Genomic DNA, 17,750 nt, shown 5'->3' with positions numbered 1-17,750 from the left:
ACTCAGTGTTGCGTGTTGCGTATGAGAAGGCAGCCTGTGCGGCGCAAAGCGGGTATCTACGCTCAATGATTCATGATGGAAGCGAGTGTTACATGCTCTCCAGGCAAGAACCCACCGTGATCTGAAGTCAATCGGGGTTCAAGCAGCAAAGCTCACAAGTACCTGCCCCGCCATCAAGGCAGCGGCTCTACATCAACTCCATCTTGCTTGCAGTTGTTCACCAAGCTTTGGAGGGGGAATACGTATTCGATGACGCCATGTTCCTGCTTCACATGCATGGGGAAAGAGTGAATGCCATGTCAAAGCTATTCTAGGCGTGTGGCTCGTTGGCCTTTCCGCTCTCCTCAGGTCTATATAAACTCTTCCGTCCCCCCATCTCTCAACTTAATCTTTCTTCATCACAATCTCATCACAACCTCAATTCAACACACCTCTAAACTTTCCACACCAAATCAAAACAAACCAAACAAACCATCACAATGGATTCCATCAAGCAGGGTGCCAACTACGTTTCCGAGAAGGTCCAGCAGGCTACTACTGGCACCGAGAAGGAGGCCAACAAGCAGGTCGCCAAGGACTCTGATGCCCCCGTCGGCACTCGGTAAGCTTCTTCATCATCTAGTAATGGTACGACACGGACTGACAATTCTCTTCACAGCGCCTCCGCTGCCAAGGACGCTCTGGGCAACAAGTTGGACGAGAGCAAGCACGACGCCAAGGGCGAGGCCCACAAGCAGGCTATCTAAACAGCCACGACCATGAGAGCAACTGTGGTGGAATTACACAGGATGGAACAACTCCGCAGCTGAGTGTCTACGCGACATGAATATCGATACCCCGTCATAGCTCAATAATACAATTTGGGACCTACATCTTTGCCTTGAACATTTCCTGTGACTGTGACATTCGACGCGATACTTGTTTGTAAATTGATCTCATTTCTACCTTTTGAACACTATATATCCTGTATCTCGGTCACACAATTCAAATCACAGAGTTTCCATCTCTTGTGAGATACAGTTCCTAATCCCAAATCACAGAATATATACCTACGCGACTGTTGATATCAATCGAATTTTTTATTCGCCGTCCTTCTGACAGCCTGTCGCACAACAAAGGCGTTTGAGATGTCGTTGATCGAGTACCAAACCGCATACAGCGGGATAAAGACCCACAGCATATTGAAGAAGACCAGGTACACCCACATGTACATGAAGTTGCTGCCGTCGAGGTTGATGTTGCCGGTGAGCCACTCGGGGCAGAAAGTCATGAAACCTAGCGTCGAGTCCTCATTAGCATCGTCTACCATCTCTCCAAAGGATGATTACACAGCGCACGTACCTCCGTAGAGCTCACAAGTCGCCAGGACAATCATCCAGATGCTAGCCTTGGGGTTTCCCTTTGCAATCAGGTAGCAGATGTACACCGCCAGGGGTCCATCAAAGAAGACGGTCAAAAGCTCGAGACTGATGACGCCCTGTTTCATAGTTCAGTTGGCAAACAATCCATATCAAATGTTTCAGCAGAGCACAAGACTCACCAGATCAGCTCCCGCCCATCTCTTATCCGCCCGCGCATACACCATCCACAGCTGCGCAAACGGATTATCCCCGCCGCTCTGCGGGCCATAGACCCTGCTATCCCCCAATCCGAGGAAATTATACGGCGTGGGCACCAGGTCCTTGCCCGCCGCTTCAGCCGCGGGAATGAAGGAGTAGAAGCAGTGGTACAGGAAGCTGCCCTCGAGGATGAAGTGGCAGAGCGCGTCGGCGAGGTGCCAGATGAAGAGGAAGCGCAGCGTGGCGGAGGTTGTGGCGCGGGGGAGGACGAGGCGCGACGTGGCGTAGGCGACGAGGACGATGGCGAGGGTCGAGAGGAGGGAGATGATTGTGGTTTGGTCAAAGAGGTCGGGCGGGAGGGACGAGGCCATTTTTGCGGTTTGTTGTTGTTGTTGTTTTTTGTTCTCTCGGGTTGTGCTTCAAGTTGGGAGTTGAAGAAAAACTTGGGGTTTTCAGCACTAAAGAGCTGGACGATGCTGATGCTGATGCTGACGACGCTAATGAGGAATCAAAAAACAAGTGCTAGAGTCCAATTGAATCGATTGAACTGTATTCCAACGGACACACAAAAAAAATCACTGAAGCAGTCACAAAAGTTAGAAAAATAACAAAACACTTTTCGAAAACAGAGATGCGCGCTGGACATTAATTAGCGTGGGGTTGCAATATCACGACAAATTGGCCATGTGCCCCGCCACGGTCGCTGTGGGGGCGGGGCCATGGTTTCTCTTCTTCAGCGCAAGGAAGTGCTCGCTTTGGATACTACAACAAGATTGATGTGATGTTTCTATACAGCTACTAGTACCTGATTGCATACATGTAGGTATATACTGGCAGCTAACCTACTACTCATATACAGACTGTTGTTTTTCTTTCTTCTTGAATATTATACAAACGTCAAAAAGCAGTTGGTGGTAGTGACTGCAAAACTCCGTATAACAACCCGCCTGTATCATTCAAAACAAGACAAGAACAGCATATAATGCAGATGCAGTACCTAGTATCCTAGCATATCCCAAGTAGCCATAAACATTTTCTTCATTTATCCCACTCCTTGAATCCCTTCTGCTTCTGCCTCGTGTTCCATCCCAGCTTGGCACTGATGCTATTGATCCAATCTTCGCTCCTCCGCCCTTCTGCCTGGACCGACGCAAAGGGATATCTGCTCGCGCTGACCGTCACGTAGTCGCCGGGGTTCAGTTCCACTCGCTCGCGTCCATCAAAGCTAGCCCACGAGGCCGTCCTCGCGTTGTAGGGCACGCCGACACGCAGCACAATCGTGTCAGGCAAGATGATTGGCCTAAACGACAGGGTATGGGCGCAGATGGAAGTGACGAGCATGACGGGATTCTCGGGGTGGCATAGGGAGCCCCCGGCGGCGAGGTTATAAGCCGTCGAACCTGTTGGTGTAGATACGCAAATACCATCTGCAAGCACCGAAGTGAAGTGCTCGTCATCTCCAAAGATTTCCGTAAAAGACATGGCTATAGACAGGAGAAAGGGGTGAAGATACCTCAGGTCAGCAAACCGCAGTTTTCGATAACGGTGCAATAAAATGGCAACATACGATAAAGAGAAGAAAATAAAGGAGGCAAAAACTCACTTGGATTCGGACCTCGGTCAACCACCAGCTCATTCAAAATCTCAAACGTCCCCTCTGGTTTATGCGTATGCTCATCCTCATTCTCCTCGCCAATCAGCTCTTCCACCAGATCCCGCCGGTAGTGCAACTCGTCATCATCCTCGTCAGACTCCGACTCCGAGAGCCTCTTACGCACGCTCCTCATGATCGTGCACTCGAACCGAAGCCTTAGGCTGACCGTCACGCCCTTTGAAAAGGCAGAGTTGAGGATTGGCTTGTAGTCTTCAAATTCAAACTTGGTCAGGAATCCGAGACTGCCCAGCGAAAAGCTCAGCACCGGCGGCACGATCCTCTGGAAGAGCCAGCTCGCGAACAGAACCGTTCCGTCTCCTCCGAGGGTAATGACAAAGTCAAACGAATGGGGTCGCGTTCTGCACATGGACTCGTCCCAGTACCGGAGGCGCCTCTGGACGCCTTCGCGAGCGGCGTCCTCTGTCACGCTACCGTCCTTGGCATATTCGTGAGCCACCTCGTCAATCAGCTTTGCCGCGTCAAACCTCTTGTTGGTCTTGAGCTGTCTCTCTACATACACAATGTATTTGACATCTCGCTCTTTGCCGAGCAACCACTGCGCCAGGGCCCTCGTGTTGACAATCAAGTCCGAGTCGTGAATCTTTGTCAGAAGAAAGATGGTCCTCACTCGGAAGCGGATGCGCATGCTGCTCAGCCGCCTGCTCAGCTCGCGAACCCCCCAAGCCATATCACTCAGCTGCTTCTTCGTCAACATTCGACTATGAACAGGGTCATTTTGCTGTTGAGGTTCCGCCTCGGAATCCGACTTTGTCATTTCCTTCGTCCACGCCTCCTGGTCCACCTGTCCTATTTCGTTTTCGGCATCCAAGCAACTTGTGTCCAGGACCGCACGGCACTTTTGCTTGTCGACAGGGCACTTTGAATCGACTATTCTGTCCATGTTCTTCTCACTGCTGATATCGACAGCGTCGTCGTCTCTATGTGACTGCGAGTATATCGGATGCGCATGATACTGGTCGCGGCTGGGGGAGTTGCCAGCAGATCGTTCCTTGGACTTTCGTTGTTCCTCGATCAATTGATGAACCACGCACTCGGCTCGTCGGCCCGGCTGCATGCGCTTCGTCGCAGGTGCAGGAGCTTCCGACGAAACCATCGAGCTTTTCCTCCGGTATGGGCTTCCGGCGTCGAAAGTGACCTGTGATGTTCGGAATAGTCAGCGACGGAGGCATAGCTTTACGTGCCCGGACAGAGGTTTCGCCCAGCACAAAGAAGAGACTGGTAATGTAGTTCGTCCTCGCACTCACCTCGACAGCTCCATCGTCCTCGTCGCTCCCATCCAGGCTCGCCTGGTCAAATGTTATGTGCTTGAGCCTTGTCTTGGCCCCATCTTCTTCGTGCTCGCGACCCATGATGTAATGGCTGAAATCGGTACCGCGGGGTCGCAGCACCACTGTCCGGATGCCGTGCTACAAGCAACGGTCGATATCGTGCGCTCGGGTTAGATGATGGCGATGGAGGTTCCTTCTCATTTGTCAATTGCATGGATAGCAAAGGGAGAGAATAGGCATTGCATTTGTAAGAAATGCTGGAACGAGATCCGAGGATCGACGGAAGCAAGTGCTCTCAGCTGAATGCCGAACCTGCTAAGCCGAAATGTGGAGCATAAAGTTCCCGTCAAAACCGTTGTATGTACACGTCAAGATGTCGCGTTTACATGGGTTTTACCCCAAATAACGCTGCTGCATTCCATCATGATGCATCGTCACAAGCTAGCTGTAGTATACAATCACCAACAGAGATATGATGCCCAATATATATTTTTACGTGTACTTCTGGAGCACAGCTGGAATCTCTCCCGGGTAGCTGGCCGAGGCTAGATGAGATGAAAAAAGTAAGATGATTAGGGTATCAGTGGCGGAAGTCGGATCTCGCAAACAGCCACATCAAAGCTTCTCAAAGCTCATTCGCACATGATCAGGTCTCACAATACGCGGTTATAGAGCAACACTCTCAGAAAAAAGAAAAAAGGTAGAAACGAGTACGCAAGTATCTAGAGCTACAATCGATGTAGATATATCACTGTGCTGACTCTGCATTGATACAGCGAGTGGATCATGAACCAAGAGCCTCTCAGCCTCAGAATCCGCTACTACTGCTTGTCATATGCCCAACTTTGATGTCACCAGCTCATGCAGCAGTCTCACGGACACAAAAACACGCCAAATAAAGAACAAGACGAATAGAGATATAGTCAAGAACAAGATATAGCAGCTCTTTGCTCCGCCGGCACGATGAAGCATCTCATCCTGATCGGAGCCTGCTATCTAGATACCATCTTGAGGCAAGGCCCAACTTTCTACAACGTCTGAGCAACATCGTGGCCATGGACGATGAATCATCACAACTCTTACTAACTCTTCCCCAACAGCGTACCGCACTACCCAGAAGAAGACGAAAAGCTACGCGCATCGACCCTCACCATTCGCCGGGGAGGCAACTGCCCCAACTCGCTCGAGGTGCTTCAGCAGCTCGTCCAGCCTCAAGATGCCATCCGCATGTATCTGATCTCGCCCCTGCCGAGCAAATCATCGCCGGCCGCGCAGCGCATCAAGGCTTCATTTGGTGAGTCGTCACCCGTAAGTCTCGAGCACAGTCTTTACCGAGAGACGTACACGGAAGCGGCCAGCAGTTACATCATCCGTAGCGAGCATTCGGGAAGCCGTACGCTCGTAAACTACAATGACCTACCAGAAATGACAGTCGCCGAGTTCGAGGCCATCGTGCAGAGGTTCAGCCCCGACGACGAGACTTGGTGGCACTTTGAAGTGAGTGCATTTATCAATTATTTCTTTTCCTCTCCCTGCTGCTGCTGCTGCTGCTGCTGCTACTGCGTGGTCGAGTGACGGCCGCGAATGACCGTAGTTGCAGCAGCCATATGGATGGTTCAAGCAAGAGAAGCGTCACTGCATTTGATCCTGCGACACCCTCTTGGCAGCAAATCCTTGTCTGACAGCTCCAGCTCAGGGCCGCATTCCACACACTACGTTAAAGTGCGTCCGCACGCTACGTGACAAGCTCCCAAACGCGCAAGTCAGTATCGAAGTCGAGAAGCCGGGGAGGGACGGCCTTCGCGAGCTCGCAGCTGAGGCCAATGTCGTCTTCTATTCCAAGTCCTGGGCAGAGGTATGTGACACTGCGCCACAGAGGAAGCTGGGCAAAGTTCTTCTTGGTGTTTCTCCCCCCCCCGGCTCTTACCTGCCAAAGGGGGCTCCAGGACGGAAATTCAGGAGAAGAGAAATCTGGACCGTGAGGACAAGGCATACGGAAAAAGAGAGAAAAAAAAGGCTGACAGATTAATCTGCATAGAACTCTGGTCATGGGTCTGCCGAATCTTGCCTCATGAGCGAGAAGCAGCAGAAAGCGTAAGCATGCCCTTCCAACGAAAGGTCCGCCTACATGTACATGTACTGGGGGGGCGCTGCAACCTATTTTGCCTAATGTGCATTTCGTCTTCTTCTTCTTCCTCGTCTTTTGCCGCTGATAGGAGATGGTCGTTCGACTGATGCGACTCGCAATAGGTCCCTTGCCTTCTGCACTTGGGGTGCAGACGGAGCCGCCATGTGCCAGCTCGCCAAACAACAGGTCGTCCACTGTCCCGTGGAAAGCCGCGCAAAGTCCGATACTGTCGTCGAGTAGGTTACACCCGGCGAGGGTCGTTTTGATTGCCCTTTTGTTCCCTTTCCTCTCGTTTCTTTTTTTCCCGTGCCGTCCTCCCCATTTGGCTGGACACGATTATCGCGACTCAACCTTGCTAGTCTTTTGTGAGGAGCACCACCACCGCTAGCAGCACAGAGCAGCATTGAGGCACCGCAGCAGCTGACACGTCTTCGTCTAGCTCGGTAGGAGCGGGTGATACTTTCATAGCGGGAATGCTCTACAGCCTGGTCTGTCGAAACAAGACCTGGCATGTCAGCCACGGGCTGAGCTTCGCCGTCCACCTGGCCACGACAAAGGTCCAAAGGGAGGGGTTTCAGGGGCTCGGCGCAGATGTCCACGACTGGCTAGTAGGCAATGCGTCCTGATCGATCCCATCGATTTTAGCATTCACCGTAGCAGGCCCTCACCTGTGTCTGCTCCCTGTACGGATACTGAGAATTAAGTTAACACAGTAGAGGGCGGGTCTGGGTGGTCTCTTGACGGCCAAGGAAGCGACACTGCTGCTCTATCTAAAAATGCGCAGCCCTGAGATAGCGTCGCGCCAATACTACTCGCAGCAGCCACCAGAGATGGTGGGCGGGGACGAGAACAAACAGTCAGAAGAGCTGGCCATTGCACTCACTCATCCAGGGCTAGGTGATATTAATTCATCCACGCAGGGATCATCTGAGCACAACATCACCAACAAATTATTGGAATGCCTCTTCTGTACCATCAAAGAGGAGGACATGCCGTTCTGGGCAATAATCGACAAGGCGGCTTCTTAGACAAGGACAGCCAGGAAACCCTATCAAGGCCGGAGGCTTTGTGTCTGTTGTGATGCTCAAGGGAAGGGGTAATAAGAGGCGGTGAAACGGTCTGGCGTGTATACGAAAGAGTCTGCGTAGTGGAGAGCGAAAACGGAGTCAAATGAGAGAGAGAAGAACAAAAAAAAAAGCCACCATGTACGGAGAGCACCTCCAAGTACACCATTGGCTACGCGAGGCTTTGCAGGTGCCATCTCAATGCAGTATCCGACGCCAAACAAGAAAAGGGCAAAAAGTGACAGTGCCAGCGAGGGGTCCTTGTACAGCCTAGCGATTGACTGTGGGCAGACAATCAAAAGCTGGAGCTGCGTCTCGGCTTGATGGCCTTGGTGGGGCTGGCGTCGGGCAGCTTGCAGTCGCTGGTGAGGCAAAATCTCCCCCCCGGTCTCTCACATCGCTAGGCATATCATTCCAGGTCGCATGCATGCTGTAATACTTGTGTACAAACAAGCTGCTGGTCACCAACCCGCTGGTGGTTTTCGTGCCCCTTCCCCCCCCTCTCCACTGCTGTGCGCCCTTGGAGCCTGGCTGCCAACGGCCTCTCGTGTGCGTGCCATGTACTTACAAGTAGTATGCATGGGGCAGTCCTGCAGCTGCAGTGCCTACAAGTACAAGTAGGTAGATTTTGCCCACAGCCTCGCACTCAGAAAGCACATAATCTCCTATATGTTATAGGTAAAATATGACGCCACCACTGGCAATAGTCACACACAAGCAGGCTGCTAGCTCTCCGTCGCACACGATGGTGGCGTTGCTCGAATGAGGAATTTCCGACTGTGGATGCAAGAAAAGGGTGCGGCCATGGTTCAAAGGACCGGAAAGCCGAGCGCTCGAAATCCGTCACCGGGTGCTCGAGATCGACGTGGAAGCTGTTCAGTTGGAGGGGGACAAGCATCGAAGAAAGGGTAGTGGATGGATGAGACGCAAAGGATCGAGAAGCTATATCGGGAACATCAGCCTGTGGCTGCCCTAAATCTTAATGCCACACCCACTGGGGAAGCAGACGAGGCGCCTAGCCAGAGCCAAGTGAGCCAATCCAGATCACTCCCGCAAAGAAGGGAGTGCAGCAGACGGCACTTTCCACTTGTACATCGACAATGCCCTGTCGATACCGGCTTGGACTCTGCTGCCTATAAGAGCAGGCATCCGCTGCAAAGCCGTGCAAGGGTGTGATACTGTCCGAGATAGAGTGCGAAGCGCCTCGCACAGAGCCATCGTAAAGTCCAACAAGCGGTGCTGTCGCCGCCATGTCCTAGAGAAAACGATCAGTGGCTATTGCGGGCGTCAAGTGAAGCGGACAAATCAGGGCCACAGGGGAGATCTTAAAGGGGGTGGCAAGCAGTAGAGGCTGAGGGGTGTCTGTCTAAGATTTGTTGATGGGGGCCACACGGTAACATACAGTACAGGTACCAGTTCCTAGGCTGAGCTCTTAATCTAACATTCCAGGCGCGTTAAGTGCTCTGCCAGAAAGCAAGGGAAAGGCCCTCCTCGTACGATGGATGAGAGCTAAAGAGTCTCATTCTCCATACTTGTACTTGCACGCTGCTAGTACTGCCGCCGCTGTTGTTGGCAGGGCCCCTCGATGTGAGCTTGTTCCAGAGAAATGAAATGTTGTTGCAGCAACTAGACTTTTTTTTCTTTTCTGTTTCTCTCTCTTCTTTTTTGGAATCATCCGGTCCGTGCTGTCTCAGCTATGAGTTATGTACTCAGATTGAGACATGCTATAAGAGGCAAGCAAGATGATAGTGATCGAGGCTGCAACGTTCAATCACTACACCCATAGTATAATTACTGAGGGGTTCCTCGTAGACAAAGGTCCGAAGCCCAGAGTAAAGTGATGCAATAGATACCAGGAGTACCTACTACAAGTGGTGGTAAATACCCATGCATCACATACACGTCGATCGCCGCAGGCCAAAGAGAGCGGGTGGGATGTCGGAAAGCACCCGGCGCCAAGGCGGTAGCTGAGTGACTGGGATGACAGCCAAAAGGTCTGCTTCGCACGGAGCAATGCTAGTGTTTCTAGCAACCTATACAATACTTTGTACAACCATGACTATTGCTGCTGTTTCTCCTTGGCAGTCTGCCGGGCGTTGGGTCACTCGCTAGCAATGTGACCGTTCGCTAAATCATTGATGCTCCATACAAAGCACTTTGCGCGGCACTAAGTGACAACTTCTCAAAGCCGGAGCTTTTCGCCTACTGTATCATCCCTGCGTTGCCGGCTCCGTCAGCTGGGAAGCATCAAGGTTGTCTCAAAGCGAGATAGCAAATGCCACTCTACGCGGAAGGATTTCCACAGCATGGGCCGATGGATAGCGCTGCCCTCTATCATATGCGACAGAATCGTCGTGGTAAGAAAAGATTGGCGGCCTGGGGAAGTAAGTCGGCGCCGCAAAAATGTTTCGTATCGAGTAAAGCATGCACTTGCACTAATCCGTCTCTGACTCTTGATCCGGGGGCTATTTGCAAGGCACTCAGGCGAAGAGCCGTTGCGAAAGCGTGGCGTTCACATTCAGCCAGGATCCAGGTTATGCCTGTGAGACCGGGAAGCCATTCAATACCATACCTGTAATCAGTGCGAAATCTCCGGAGTAGCACCACTATTACTGCTTGTAGTAAAATGGTGGAAAGTGCTTCGTACCCCATACAAGTACACACATACTAGCAGGTATGCTCTGTTTCGTTGCACTAGCTGCGCCTGTCTTCGGCAGGCACCAATTCGGCATCTCTTTGCTGACGCCTGGCTGCTGAACCTTGACCTCTTCTTTTCAGGCAATCATGCGTCTTGCGCTGTGCCTGCGGTACCTATATTTGTTGGATACTGTACGCTATCGCTGTGGGGAAGTGCGAACGATTCGGAGACCACGCCAACTTGCGCTCTGGGCTTGACTGACACACACAGTCCAAGGTGGCGTCTTACATTTGATAGCTGTGAGCCAACCGCTTGCAAAGAGCTCCCAGCGCCATGGCTACCATGCATAGGTACTGTAGCTGTGAAATCTGATAACGTGTTGCCAGCCACCAGTATGTATGCACCTAGCAGAGGGCGGTAATTAGCACATTTGGCTTAGAACATCTGTTGAACACGATCAAACAGCTGCCCAGTATACATACCCAGCGTTGGTATATTCTTCTACCCTCTCTGCTTATGAAGAATCGTTGAATCATTCTACCGTAGCTCAACGTGCAGCCACAAATCCATCCTAATACGGAGGCTGTAGGGTATTAACAAGGCGCAACACTGCTCGAGTCAGTGGAATTGGCTGCATGGACTAAAGCCGTACATACATGCAGTATGTCAGCAAGCGCCTTTAAAGCAGGTGGGGGATGGAAGACGGGATTCGGGTTGGCCTGCAGAGTTGATATGCGCCACCGCAGCCGTCACAGTGTCGTTGTGTGTACAAGTTCGAGCACTTGTAAGCGGCCTACCGCTAGCAGTAATACTGCTGCTACCACTACTGCTTTCTGCCGGTGTACAAGTAAGGGTTATTAGCGGTGGGCATGCAACAGTTTGTTCGGAGAAGATGGCGTATGCCCTTCAGTAGACGGCATCAAGAAACAGAGGCATGCAGTCCGTACTGGGTAATCCCATGAGGCCAGGGATAGAGCATGCTTCTCATCCCTATCATTCCGCATCAGGTCAAAGAATTGCGCCGCGTAGAACACCGAGCGACCAGAGAGTGTTTTAATTTTCGCAAAACGTGGCTTACAGGCAGCCATGCCTTGTCTTTCAGCGGCTCATCAGTGGTTGGTATATGCCCCCAGGTTGGACGGGCATAACGAATGTGGTCTGGCATGTTTTGGTTCTCATGTGGAGATCTGAGCAATAAAGTTGTCATGGTTGAAACATGGCTGCGTGGGACATTGACGCCCGCATTGGGCTGTGGTGGATGGAAAGCAGCCAGAGGCCTGCAACGACAAGTTAAAGAACATGCCAAGCACTAGGCTATTGGAGCAGCCGAGGCCAGCATTGGCCCAGGGATCATGATCACCATGGCCGGCGAACCCTGCCCAAGTAGGCGCGCGGCGGTACAAAGCCGGTGGTGTCTAGGGATGGGGTTAGCCACAGGCTCTGTCTAGAGAGATGAGACTGTACAGTGCAACCGCGTCGCTGAGACAGTTCTCACAAGAGACGACTGAATCCTGTCTGCTGTTGTGCGCCACCGGACCACGGGTCAAAGGGTTATGCGGCGACCAGGCGGCCAGGCGGCCAGCCAACAGCCCATCTGGAGGGTGGCTCAGTCTCGACCTGGCCAAGGGTGGGGTGTGAACGAGTTGATGCCGATCATCGTATTTCCTGCGGCGCGACGAAAAGGAAAAAAGGGAACGCTGATTGAAAGGGAAAAGGGGCATCATGCCGTCGACGCCAGCCCTCTGCAACCCCACCTGTGCGACAAGGACACGGCCCGCCAGGTCACGGCGCCAGTGGATCCAGAGCCGCCCGAAGTCTTGCAAGTCACCGGAGGCCTGAGTGGGACAATCGCGGCGAGGGGTTCGGTTCTAAGGTTTGGGAGTCCGTAGCTGGGGGCGACACCCTGGCAAGGCTACCGAAGATTGACGATGGAGCGCCATGCCCAGGGCAGATGCGACTCTGGTGTTTCCCTGGCCTGCGCGACAGGCGATCACATGACACGCAGCGCCCGTCCTGGCAAGCCGCATTGCCGTGGGCTCTGCAGCACGCAACGGGGCTGCCTGAGCGCTATTGCTTCCATCAAAGTGCCCATTGCGGACTCATCACATGCTGGCCGGGCCCTTTGTTGATGAAGGGCTCTTGCAGGACCTGGAGCTGATGGTGGCGCGTTGGCGAAGGATTGGACCTGATGGGCGCGCAAAAGGGCGAACGGGCGATGGGCTCCAAGGCGCTGCAGGCATTGCCTAGCGCTGCTCTTTGCACTATACTCGTGCTGTGGTATGAAGTTGACCGCAGTGAGCTACTACTGTATCTGTCCATCACCACTTCAGCTACAGGCGCCAACGCACAGTGGAGCTGGCTCCCTACAGTCGGGTCTACCTCACAGTAGAAGCCGTGCTGAGGGCCATTCAGCCATTGACTGACAAAGAAGCGTCCCCCATCTCTGAGCGTGCATGTGCAGGGCACGGGCAAGGTCTTATGATTGGAAGCCGAGTAATTTGGAGACGGCCGGTGATTAGACGCTCAGGGGAGCAGGATGGATCGTGTGCCTGAGGAGAAGTGGTAGATACTCCACCAGCCGGCGTCAATGCTGCCAGTATCAGTCGAATGTACTTGTAGATACTGCACTAATTGCGGTGCTAGCAGAAGCTCCAGGTCGTTTCTCGTGTGCATGCGGCGGTGTTGCGTCCCCAATGGGTATTCCGGTGCTAGCAGCACTACTTGCAAGGTATCAAGTTCGAGTATTGAGTGCAAATGCGGAGTGCTCGTGTGGTCTTTGCCGTCGTTGCCCCTGCCTGCTATTTGGAGATGTTGACCGCCTGTACCAAGTATGGATGACTCCCTACTTGATCCAACCAAGTTTCACCATCTCTCTGCTTATGGAGCATGACCATCCGTAAAGCAGCGGGCTTGGACGATGCTGCTTGTAACTTGTGTCCGGATGGGACGCCTATTGGTCTGGTACGCACAGCAAGTTCCACCAGAGAGGTAAGCCAGACATGAGTCTGTGCTATTGGCCACGATGTAGGACTGTAGCCCAAAAGGCATGTTCCTATAACCAACGAGAAGCAGTCAGACTGGTTGTTGATACAAGCATAGAAGCATCTCATCGCCCCGACGATGCCTGTCCTTGGTAAGTCAGGGGAGAAGGCCACGCCGCTCCATGCATGCGGTACGGTAGGTGCTCCATACAACGTGGGAGCTGCTTCACTGCTGTACAGTACTGTATACGGCATGTACATGACATCCAAGGAAGACGAGAACTTGCAATGCAAGGCAAAGCACGGCCACGGAGCAGCCATGGTGGAGTGCGTGGCGGACCTGTAGTGCCCAGACAGCTGCATCAGGCGAGCGAGGGTCACTCAAGTACAGTATGAGCGTAGCTGGAGGAGTTACAGTACGGGTACAGTCCGAGCACTGCTAGTCATATGGAGAGTGGCATTGCTGCGCCGAGCATCGAGCGCCATCCCCTGCTGGAGTCACCTGAAGACGGTTCAAGGTGGCCAGTCGCTCCGCCTGCCAGTCTGGGCGACCTGCGCCTGCAGTGCTTGCGGTGCTAGCGGATCCAGAGAGCGTGTCAGGTCCTCCGTACTAGGACCTTGGTGCCTGTGCTACGCTTGTGGCATTGATTTGTCCGTCTCCCATCCATCCATCCCTCCCACATCAGCGACGCCAGAGCTCCAGGGATAGACTGTACTTGCAACTTGGCGAGCTGGCACAGCGGACCAACATGCTCGCACTGGGCAGTTCAGGGTGGAGCGCCCCTACGAGCAATCTGGATCATTCATTTCATTTGCCATACTGGTACGAGTGCCGGTAGCAGTACCTAGCAATAGTCAGTGGCGCTCTCACTCCCCGCCTTTGTGCCGAACATTCAGAGGACAAGCTCCATGCCACGCAATGCGCTGATACTACCTCCCAGGTACTAGGTATCTAGTCTAGAAACTTACCAGGTCGGAAGGCAGAGAATTGAGCAAAGGTGGGACAGATGCCGTGACATGAGCCTGGTACACTCGGGTTCTTACAAGATTGCAGGCTGGCACCAAAGAAGACGGCGTTGAGCGAATACTGAATGTAAACGAGCACAGACGTTTTCGTACTTTATTCCTACCTTGATACCATGCGAATCCCGAAATATGGGTGAGACCCAGGGGGCCTCGGAGTCCAGGGTGACGTATCGACTGGGAAGCTCACAATTACTGTAAATGTGAAATAGTAACTAGGAGGATAAGAGGACTAGAAGCAATAGTGTTGGTAGTGTCTTGCACACAGTGGATATTGAGCGGCGCTTTTGCTAGCGAGTATCGTAAAGCAGGCAATGCAGGATGAGACTCAACGCTTGGATGAGTAGCGGCTGAACCTGGTAATTGTGGGCAAGCAGCGCCAGCAGCTTCTCCGTGGGCGAAAGCCCGAGCCGCTCCCAGCGCAATCAATGCTACTGCTAGCCCGAACAAGCACGAGTAATCTAGCGCTCTCTCACAGGCGCCCACAGCCTTGTATCAGCTGGCCAGAAAAAACCCGGAAGCTGCTGTGTAGGTATTGAGAGGTAACTAGCGGTATCATCGGTGAGCGATACACCGCCCCGTCCAGTGAGGGTACCTAGGCGGTACTGGGCGCTACGAGCACGGAGTCCCCTGCCCAAAAGGCTCGGTGGCGATTTTGGCGCCGCGCAGTCAACCAGGGATGGCGCTTTGCTGCAGCCGCAGCTTTTACCTTTGCGTCCCCCCCATCCCGAGATATTGCGCACTTGGACGGCCGTTGATACGCGAACGCGAGTTAGCGGGGGCCTGAAGCCGCCTTGTTCTTTCCTTTCTATCGCCCCCCGACGGCCCTGCTACGCCAAGGGCGACCGCGGACCATCAGATTGACGGTGAATTGCGGCTGCCTCTCTCCTTACATGCGTACTGTGGTGCTGGCAGTTTCTCGCTTTGGCGTGCCAGGTTTTATGTTAAACTGATTTCAATATCCACAGCCGATCTGTTTTTTTTTTTTTTTTTTTTCCACCAGTCACCCACTCATCGAAAGGATTGAGCAGCTACAGAATGCATCAGCCTGCATGCTACATACATGCACGCCACGGAAATCAGGCATACGCATGTACAAGTATTGTATTCCGCACACTTGCAGCAGCCAGGCAACGCTGCCCTGGCAATGGAAACAACAGCGGCGACGACGAGAGCGCCAGGCGTGACAGGGCCCGTCGGCTCCAGCAAGGATTGCACTTGGCTGCTGCAGCCACGCAATTGTTGTGGGCTGGCGTCATGGACTTTGTCTGACTGTACATCTACGGATTGCTCAAACGGCAGATATGGAAAAAGCACCGCGAGTTTTATTACGAATACATGCTTTTGCACGCTAGCAGCATCCCATCCATGGGTGCACAGATGGTAAGCGGCTGGACGGAAGGGACCGCTAATATGATGTGGCCGGCATAGACGCTGGCCAGTCGTTAACGACCGATGAACTAGTGATGAGATCTGTCTTGTCTCTCCAACCCGCTCGTTCGTGTTTCTGGATAGATGGACGCCTCGCTGTCTCTCGGCCGGCGCAGCATTCCGTGCTGCTGATGCAAATTCGAGCGAGGCCCCGGGGTGCCTGCATCAGCCCAGGCAAGGGTTCTCGAGATGTGGGGATGTCAATCACTTTGTCTGGACCGTGATGTGCATCTAGCTACTCCGTCTGCGTGGGTGAGATTTGTGGACAGCCTCTTCCGCACTATTTTGGAACACCACCAAACGCCACGTCGTGAGTGGGGAGCGAGCATTCCAAGGCCAAGGGACGGCTTTGTGAAGGGCCCGCGAACTAGGGGACAAGGTGTGCACCGGCCCTTTGCACGCCCTGGCAACAGAAATCTTTCGCTCCAGTTGAGCTGCAACGGACGCTCCGGTCTCCCTACGGCCGGCTCTGGTTGGCTGCGCTGACAGGCCGTTATTACTTGGACCCCCTTGGGTTCGAGTTGAATCCTTCGCCATCCCTTCCACGAAGCGACCGAAAGTGGCCCCACGGGGGGCTCTTGTTTTTTCATCACTTCTCTGCTGCGACCTTTACGCTTTCAACGTGGGGCGGCAGGGGCCATACAGCTGATTGGCATCCTCCTCGTGAGCCTCTGCGGCCTGCCCTGGCATCCAGCATGGCGGCGCAAGCACAGAGCCCAAATGGTGGCTGTTTTGACCCAAGCGTCGGACTATCCCTGTCTCAAGCCGTTTTCGTTGGCGCCCTGCTATCCTAGTCATTGTGCTCGTACGGAGGAGCAGCAATAGGTGCACTGGGTAAGACTTCCACGAGTACCTGTACTGTGCTGTACTGGCACTATCACACCATCATCTGCAAGTATCAGCCCTGCTGGAGATGCTGCTGGCTTCTATACGGTACAGGCATGTGCTACGAATTCTACACATCACTGGGTGTTTTAGTCCAAAGCCACTTACACCTGACTCCTTTGGTAATACCTGTCCGAGTATCCGTGCATATTTGTTGTTGTGCCACGTATCAGCAGCATTGAACGCTTGCTGACACTGATGCCAGCAGATTTGGAGATTGTCGAGGGACCGAGTCTTTGGACTGCTCATCAATCTCGCCAAAAGCCAGTGCCCATCCCTTGATCAGGCTGGTTTGCTGGTATGTGACCGCAGAGTACCGCCGCGCGAGACCGAGGTATCCTGAATCTGGTGGATACTCCGTCGCTCACGGACAAATGCGCTAGTTTGGAAGTACCCGTATCTTCAAAGTACATTTCTTCTCTCACCAGATGGCCGCGTCTCTCACGAACTTTGCAAGCGCACATGCTCCATCTTTCTCTTCTCTAAGCGCTTTCGCGTTATTGCGTCCGGCACGGCCGCCGCCGCTCCAGAGCAATGACTATCTGTGGCTAATGATGAACGCCCCATTCCCTCCTTCTGTTCCTCGTTTCTGCTTTGCCGGCTAGAGGTTGAGGATCCGGTCGATGAGACACCCTTACACCACCCTTGGCTCGCCCCGTATGACGTACCAGCCAAGGAACGAAGAGCGCATGTTTGTCTTACTGCTGGTACAGGTCTGTAAAGCACATCGGCTCGCAAGCTGTCTTCCTATCCCGGCCGATAATGTCTTGAAAGAACGTTAAAAGGTCTGTGCGGCAATACTACTTGGGTGCTAGGTACGGTATCAAGCATGCACGCATGTACAAGGGAAAGACAATCCGGGATCTGGATGCCCACTAGCAAGTCTTGGTTTAATCTCCATGCAGCCCGCACGTTTGCCCGTGCCGTCGTCGTCATACCAAAAAAGAAACGTCCCATGTCGCCTACTGCTACTCTACGGAGAGGCAACGCTAGTGCTGGTGGCACTAGGGCCAGTCTGAGGAACATATCACTATAGTCCACTTGGTAGTGGCCATTTGCCCTCTGAACCGCTGTCTCGTTGGTCCACTTCCAGATCCA

At 53.2% G+C, this 17,750-nt stretch overlaps 6 protein-coding genes across 6 annotated transcripts; 4 read left to right on the top strand and 2 right to left on the bottom strand.

Annotated features, from left to right (window-relative positions):
• The first annotated feature begins 400 nt into the window (after positions 1-400).
• Positions 401-878, top strand: TrAtP1_011150 (uncharacterized protein). The gene is made up of 2 exons (XM_014093312.2): positions 401-601; positions 659-878. The coding sequence occupies exons 1-2, from the start codon at positions 480-482 to the stop codon at positions 744-746; spliced, it is 210 nt and encodes a 69-aa protein (XP_013948787.1). The 5' UTR covers positions 401-479; the 3' UTR covers positions 747-878.
• Positions 879-908: 30 nt separating this feature from the next.
• Positions 909-2,196, bottom strand: TrAtP1_011149 (uncharacterized protein). The gene is made up of 3 exons (XM_014093311.2): positions 1,541-2,196; positions 1,342-1,477; positions 909-1,275 (listed from the first exon to the last, which is right to left on the bottom strand). The coding sequence occupies exons 1-3, from the start codon at positions 1,928-1,930 to the stop codon at positions 1,067-1,069; spliced, it is 735 nt and encodes a 244-aa protein (XP_013948786.1). The 5' UTR covers positions 1,931-2,196; the 3' UTR covers positions 909-1,066.
• Positions 2,197-2,339: 143 nt separating this feature from the next.
• On the bottom strand, positions 2,340-4,878 carry TrAtP1_011148 (uncharacterized protein). Its single transcript, XM_014093310.2, has 3 exons — positions 4,479-4,878; positions 3,163-4,369; positions 2,340-3,043 (listed from the first exon to the last, which is right to left on the bottom strand). Exons 1-3 carry the CDS (start codon positions 4,581-4,583, stop codon positions 2,598-2,600), a joined length of 1,758 nt encoding a protein of 585 aa, XP_013948785.1. The 5' UTR covers positions 4,584-4,878; the 3' UTR covers positions 2,340-2,597.
• A 587-nt stretch (positions 4,879-5,465) lies between these two features.
• Positions 5,466-7,256, top strand: TrAtP1_011147 (uncharacterized protein; the record flags this gene model as incomplete). Its single annotated transcript, XM_066114986.1, has 6 exons — positions 5,466-5,515; positions 5,603-5,999; positions 6,199-6,357; positions 6,541-6,596; positions 6,753-6,866; positions 7,070-7,256. 6 exons carry the CDS (start codon positions 5,466-5,468, stop codon positions 7,254-7,256), a joined length of 963 nt encoding a protein of 320 aa, XP_065971083.1.
• A 150-nt stretch (positions 7,257-7,406) lies between these two features.
• TrAtP1_011146 (uncharacterized protein) lies at positions 7,407-7,658 on the top strand (the record flags this gene model as incomplete). Its single annotated transcript, XM_066114985.1, has 1 exon — positions 7,407-7,658. One exon carries the CDS (start codon positions 7,407-7,409, stop codon positions 7,656-7,658), a length of 252 nt encoding a protein of 83 aa, XP_065971082.1.
• A 4,227-nt stretch (positions 7,659-11,885) lies between these two features.
• On the top strand, positions 11,886-12,221 carry TrAtP1_011145 (uncharacterized protein; the record flags this gene model as incomplete). The annotated part of the gene is made up of 1 exon (XM_014093308.1): positions 11,886-12,221. The coding sequence occupies one exon, from the start codon at positions 11,886-11,888 to the stop codon at positions 12,219-12,221; it is 336 nt and encodes a 111-aa protein (XP_013948783.1).
• Positions 12,222-17,750: the final 5,529 nt, after the last annotated feature.

Source organism: Trichoderma atroviride, chromosome 6 (genome assembly GCF_020647795.1).
Source record: "Trichoderma atroviride chromosome 6, complete sequence".
In the NCBI taxonomy this organism is placed as follows: Eukaryota; Fungi; Ascomycota; class Sordariomycetes; order Hypocreales; family Hypocreaceae; genus Trichoderma; species Trichoderma atroviride.
The sequence above is the reverse complement of the archived record's forward strand: the minus strand, read 5'-3'. Positions and strand labels throughout refer to the sequence as shown.

Coding starts and splice junctions, on each gene's coding strand:
- TrAtP1_011150 (XM_014093312.2), top strand. CDS start 480: ATGGATTCCATCAAGCAGGGTGCCAACTACGTTTCCGAGAAGGTCCAG. Junction 602..658: donor GATGCCCCCGTCGGCACTCG/GTAAGCTTCTTC, acceptor TTCTCTTCACAG/CGCCTCCGCTGCCAAGGACG.
- TrAtP1_011149 (XM_014093311.2), bottom strand. CDS start 1,930: ATGGCCTCGTCCCTCCCGCCCGACCTCTTTGACCAAACCACAATCATC. Junction 1,478..1,540: donor GATGGGCGGGAGCTGATCTG/GTGAGTCTTGTG, acceptor ACTATGAAACAG/GGCGTCATCAGTCTCGAGCT. Junction 1,276..1,341: donor GACTTGTGAGCTCTACGGAG/GTACGTGCGCTG, acceptor ACTCGACGCTAG/GTTTCATGACTTTCTGCCCC.
- TrAtP1_011148 (XM_014093310.2), bottom strand. CDS start 4,583: ATGGGTCGCGAGCACGAAGAAGATGGGGCCAAGACAAGGCTCAAGCAC. Junction 4,370..4,478: donor AGGACGATGGAGCTGTCGAG/GTGAGTGCGAGG, acceptor CGAACATCACAG/GTCACTTTCGACGCCGGAAG. Junction 3,044..3,162: donor TGACCGAGGTCCGAATCCAA/GTGAGTTTTTGC, acceptor TCCTGTCTATAG/CCATGTCTTTTACGGAAATC.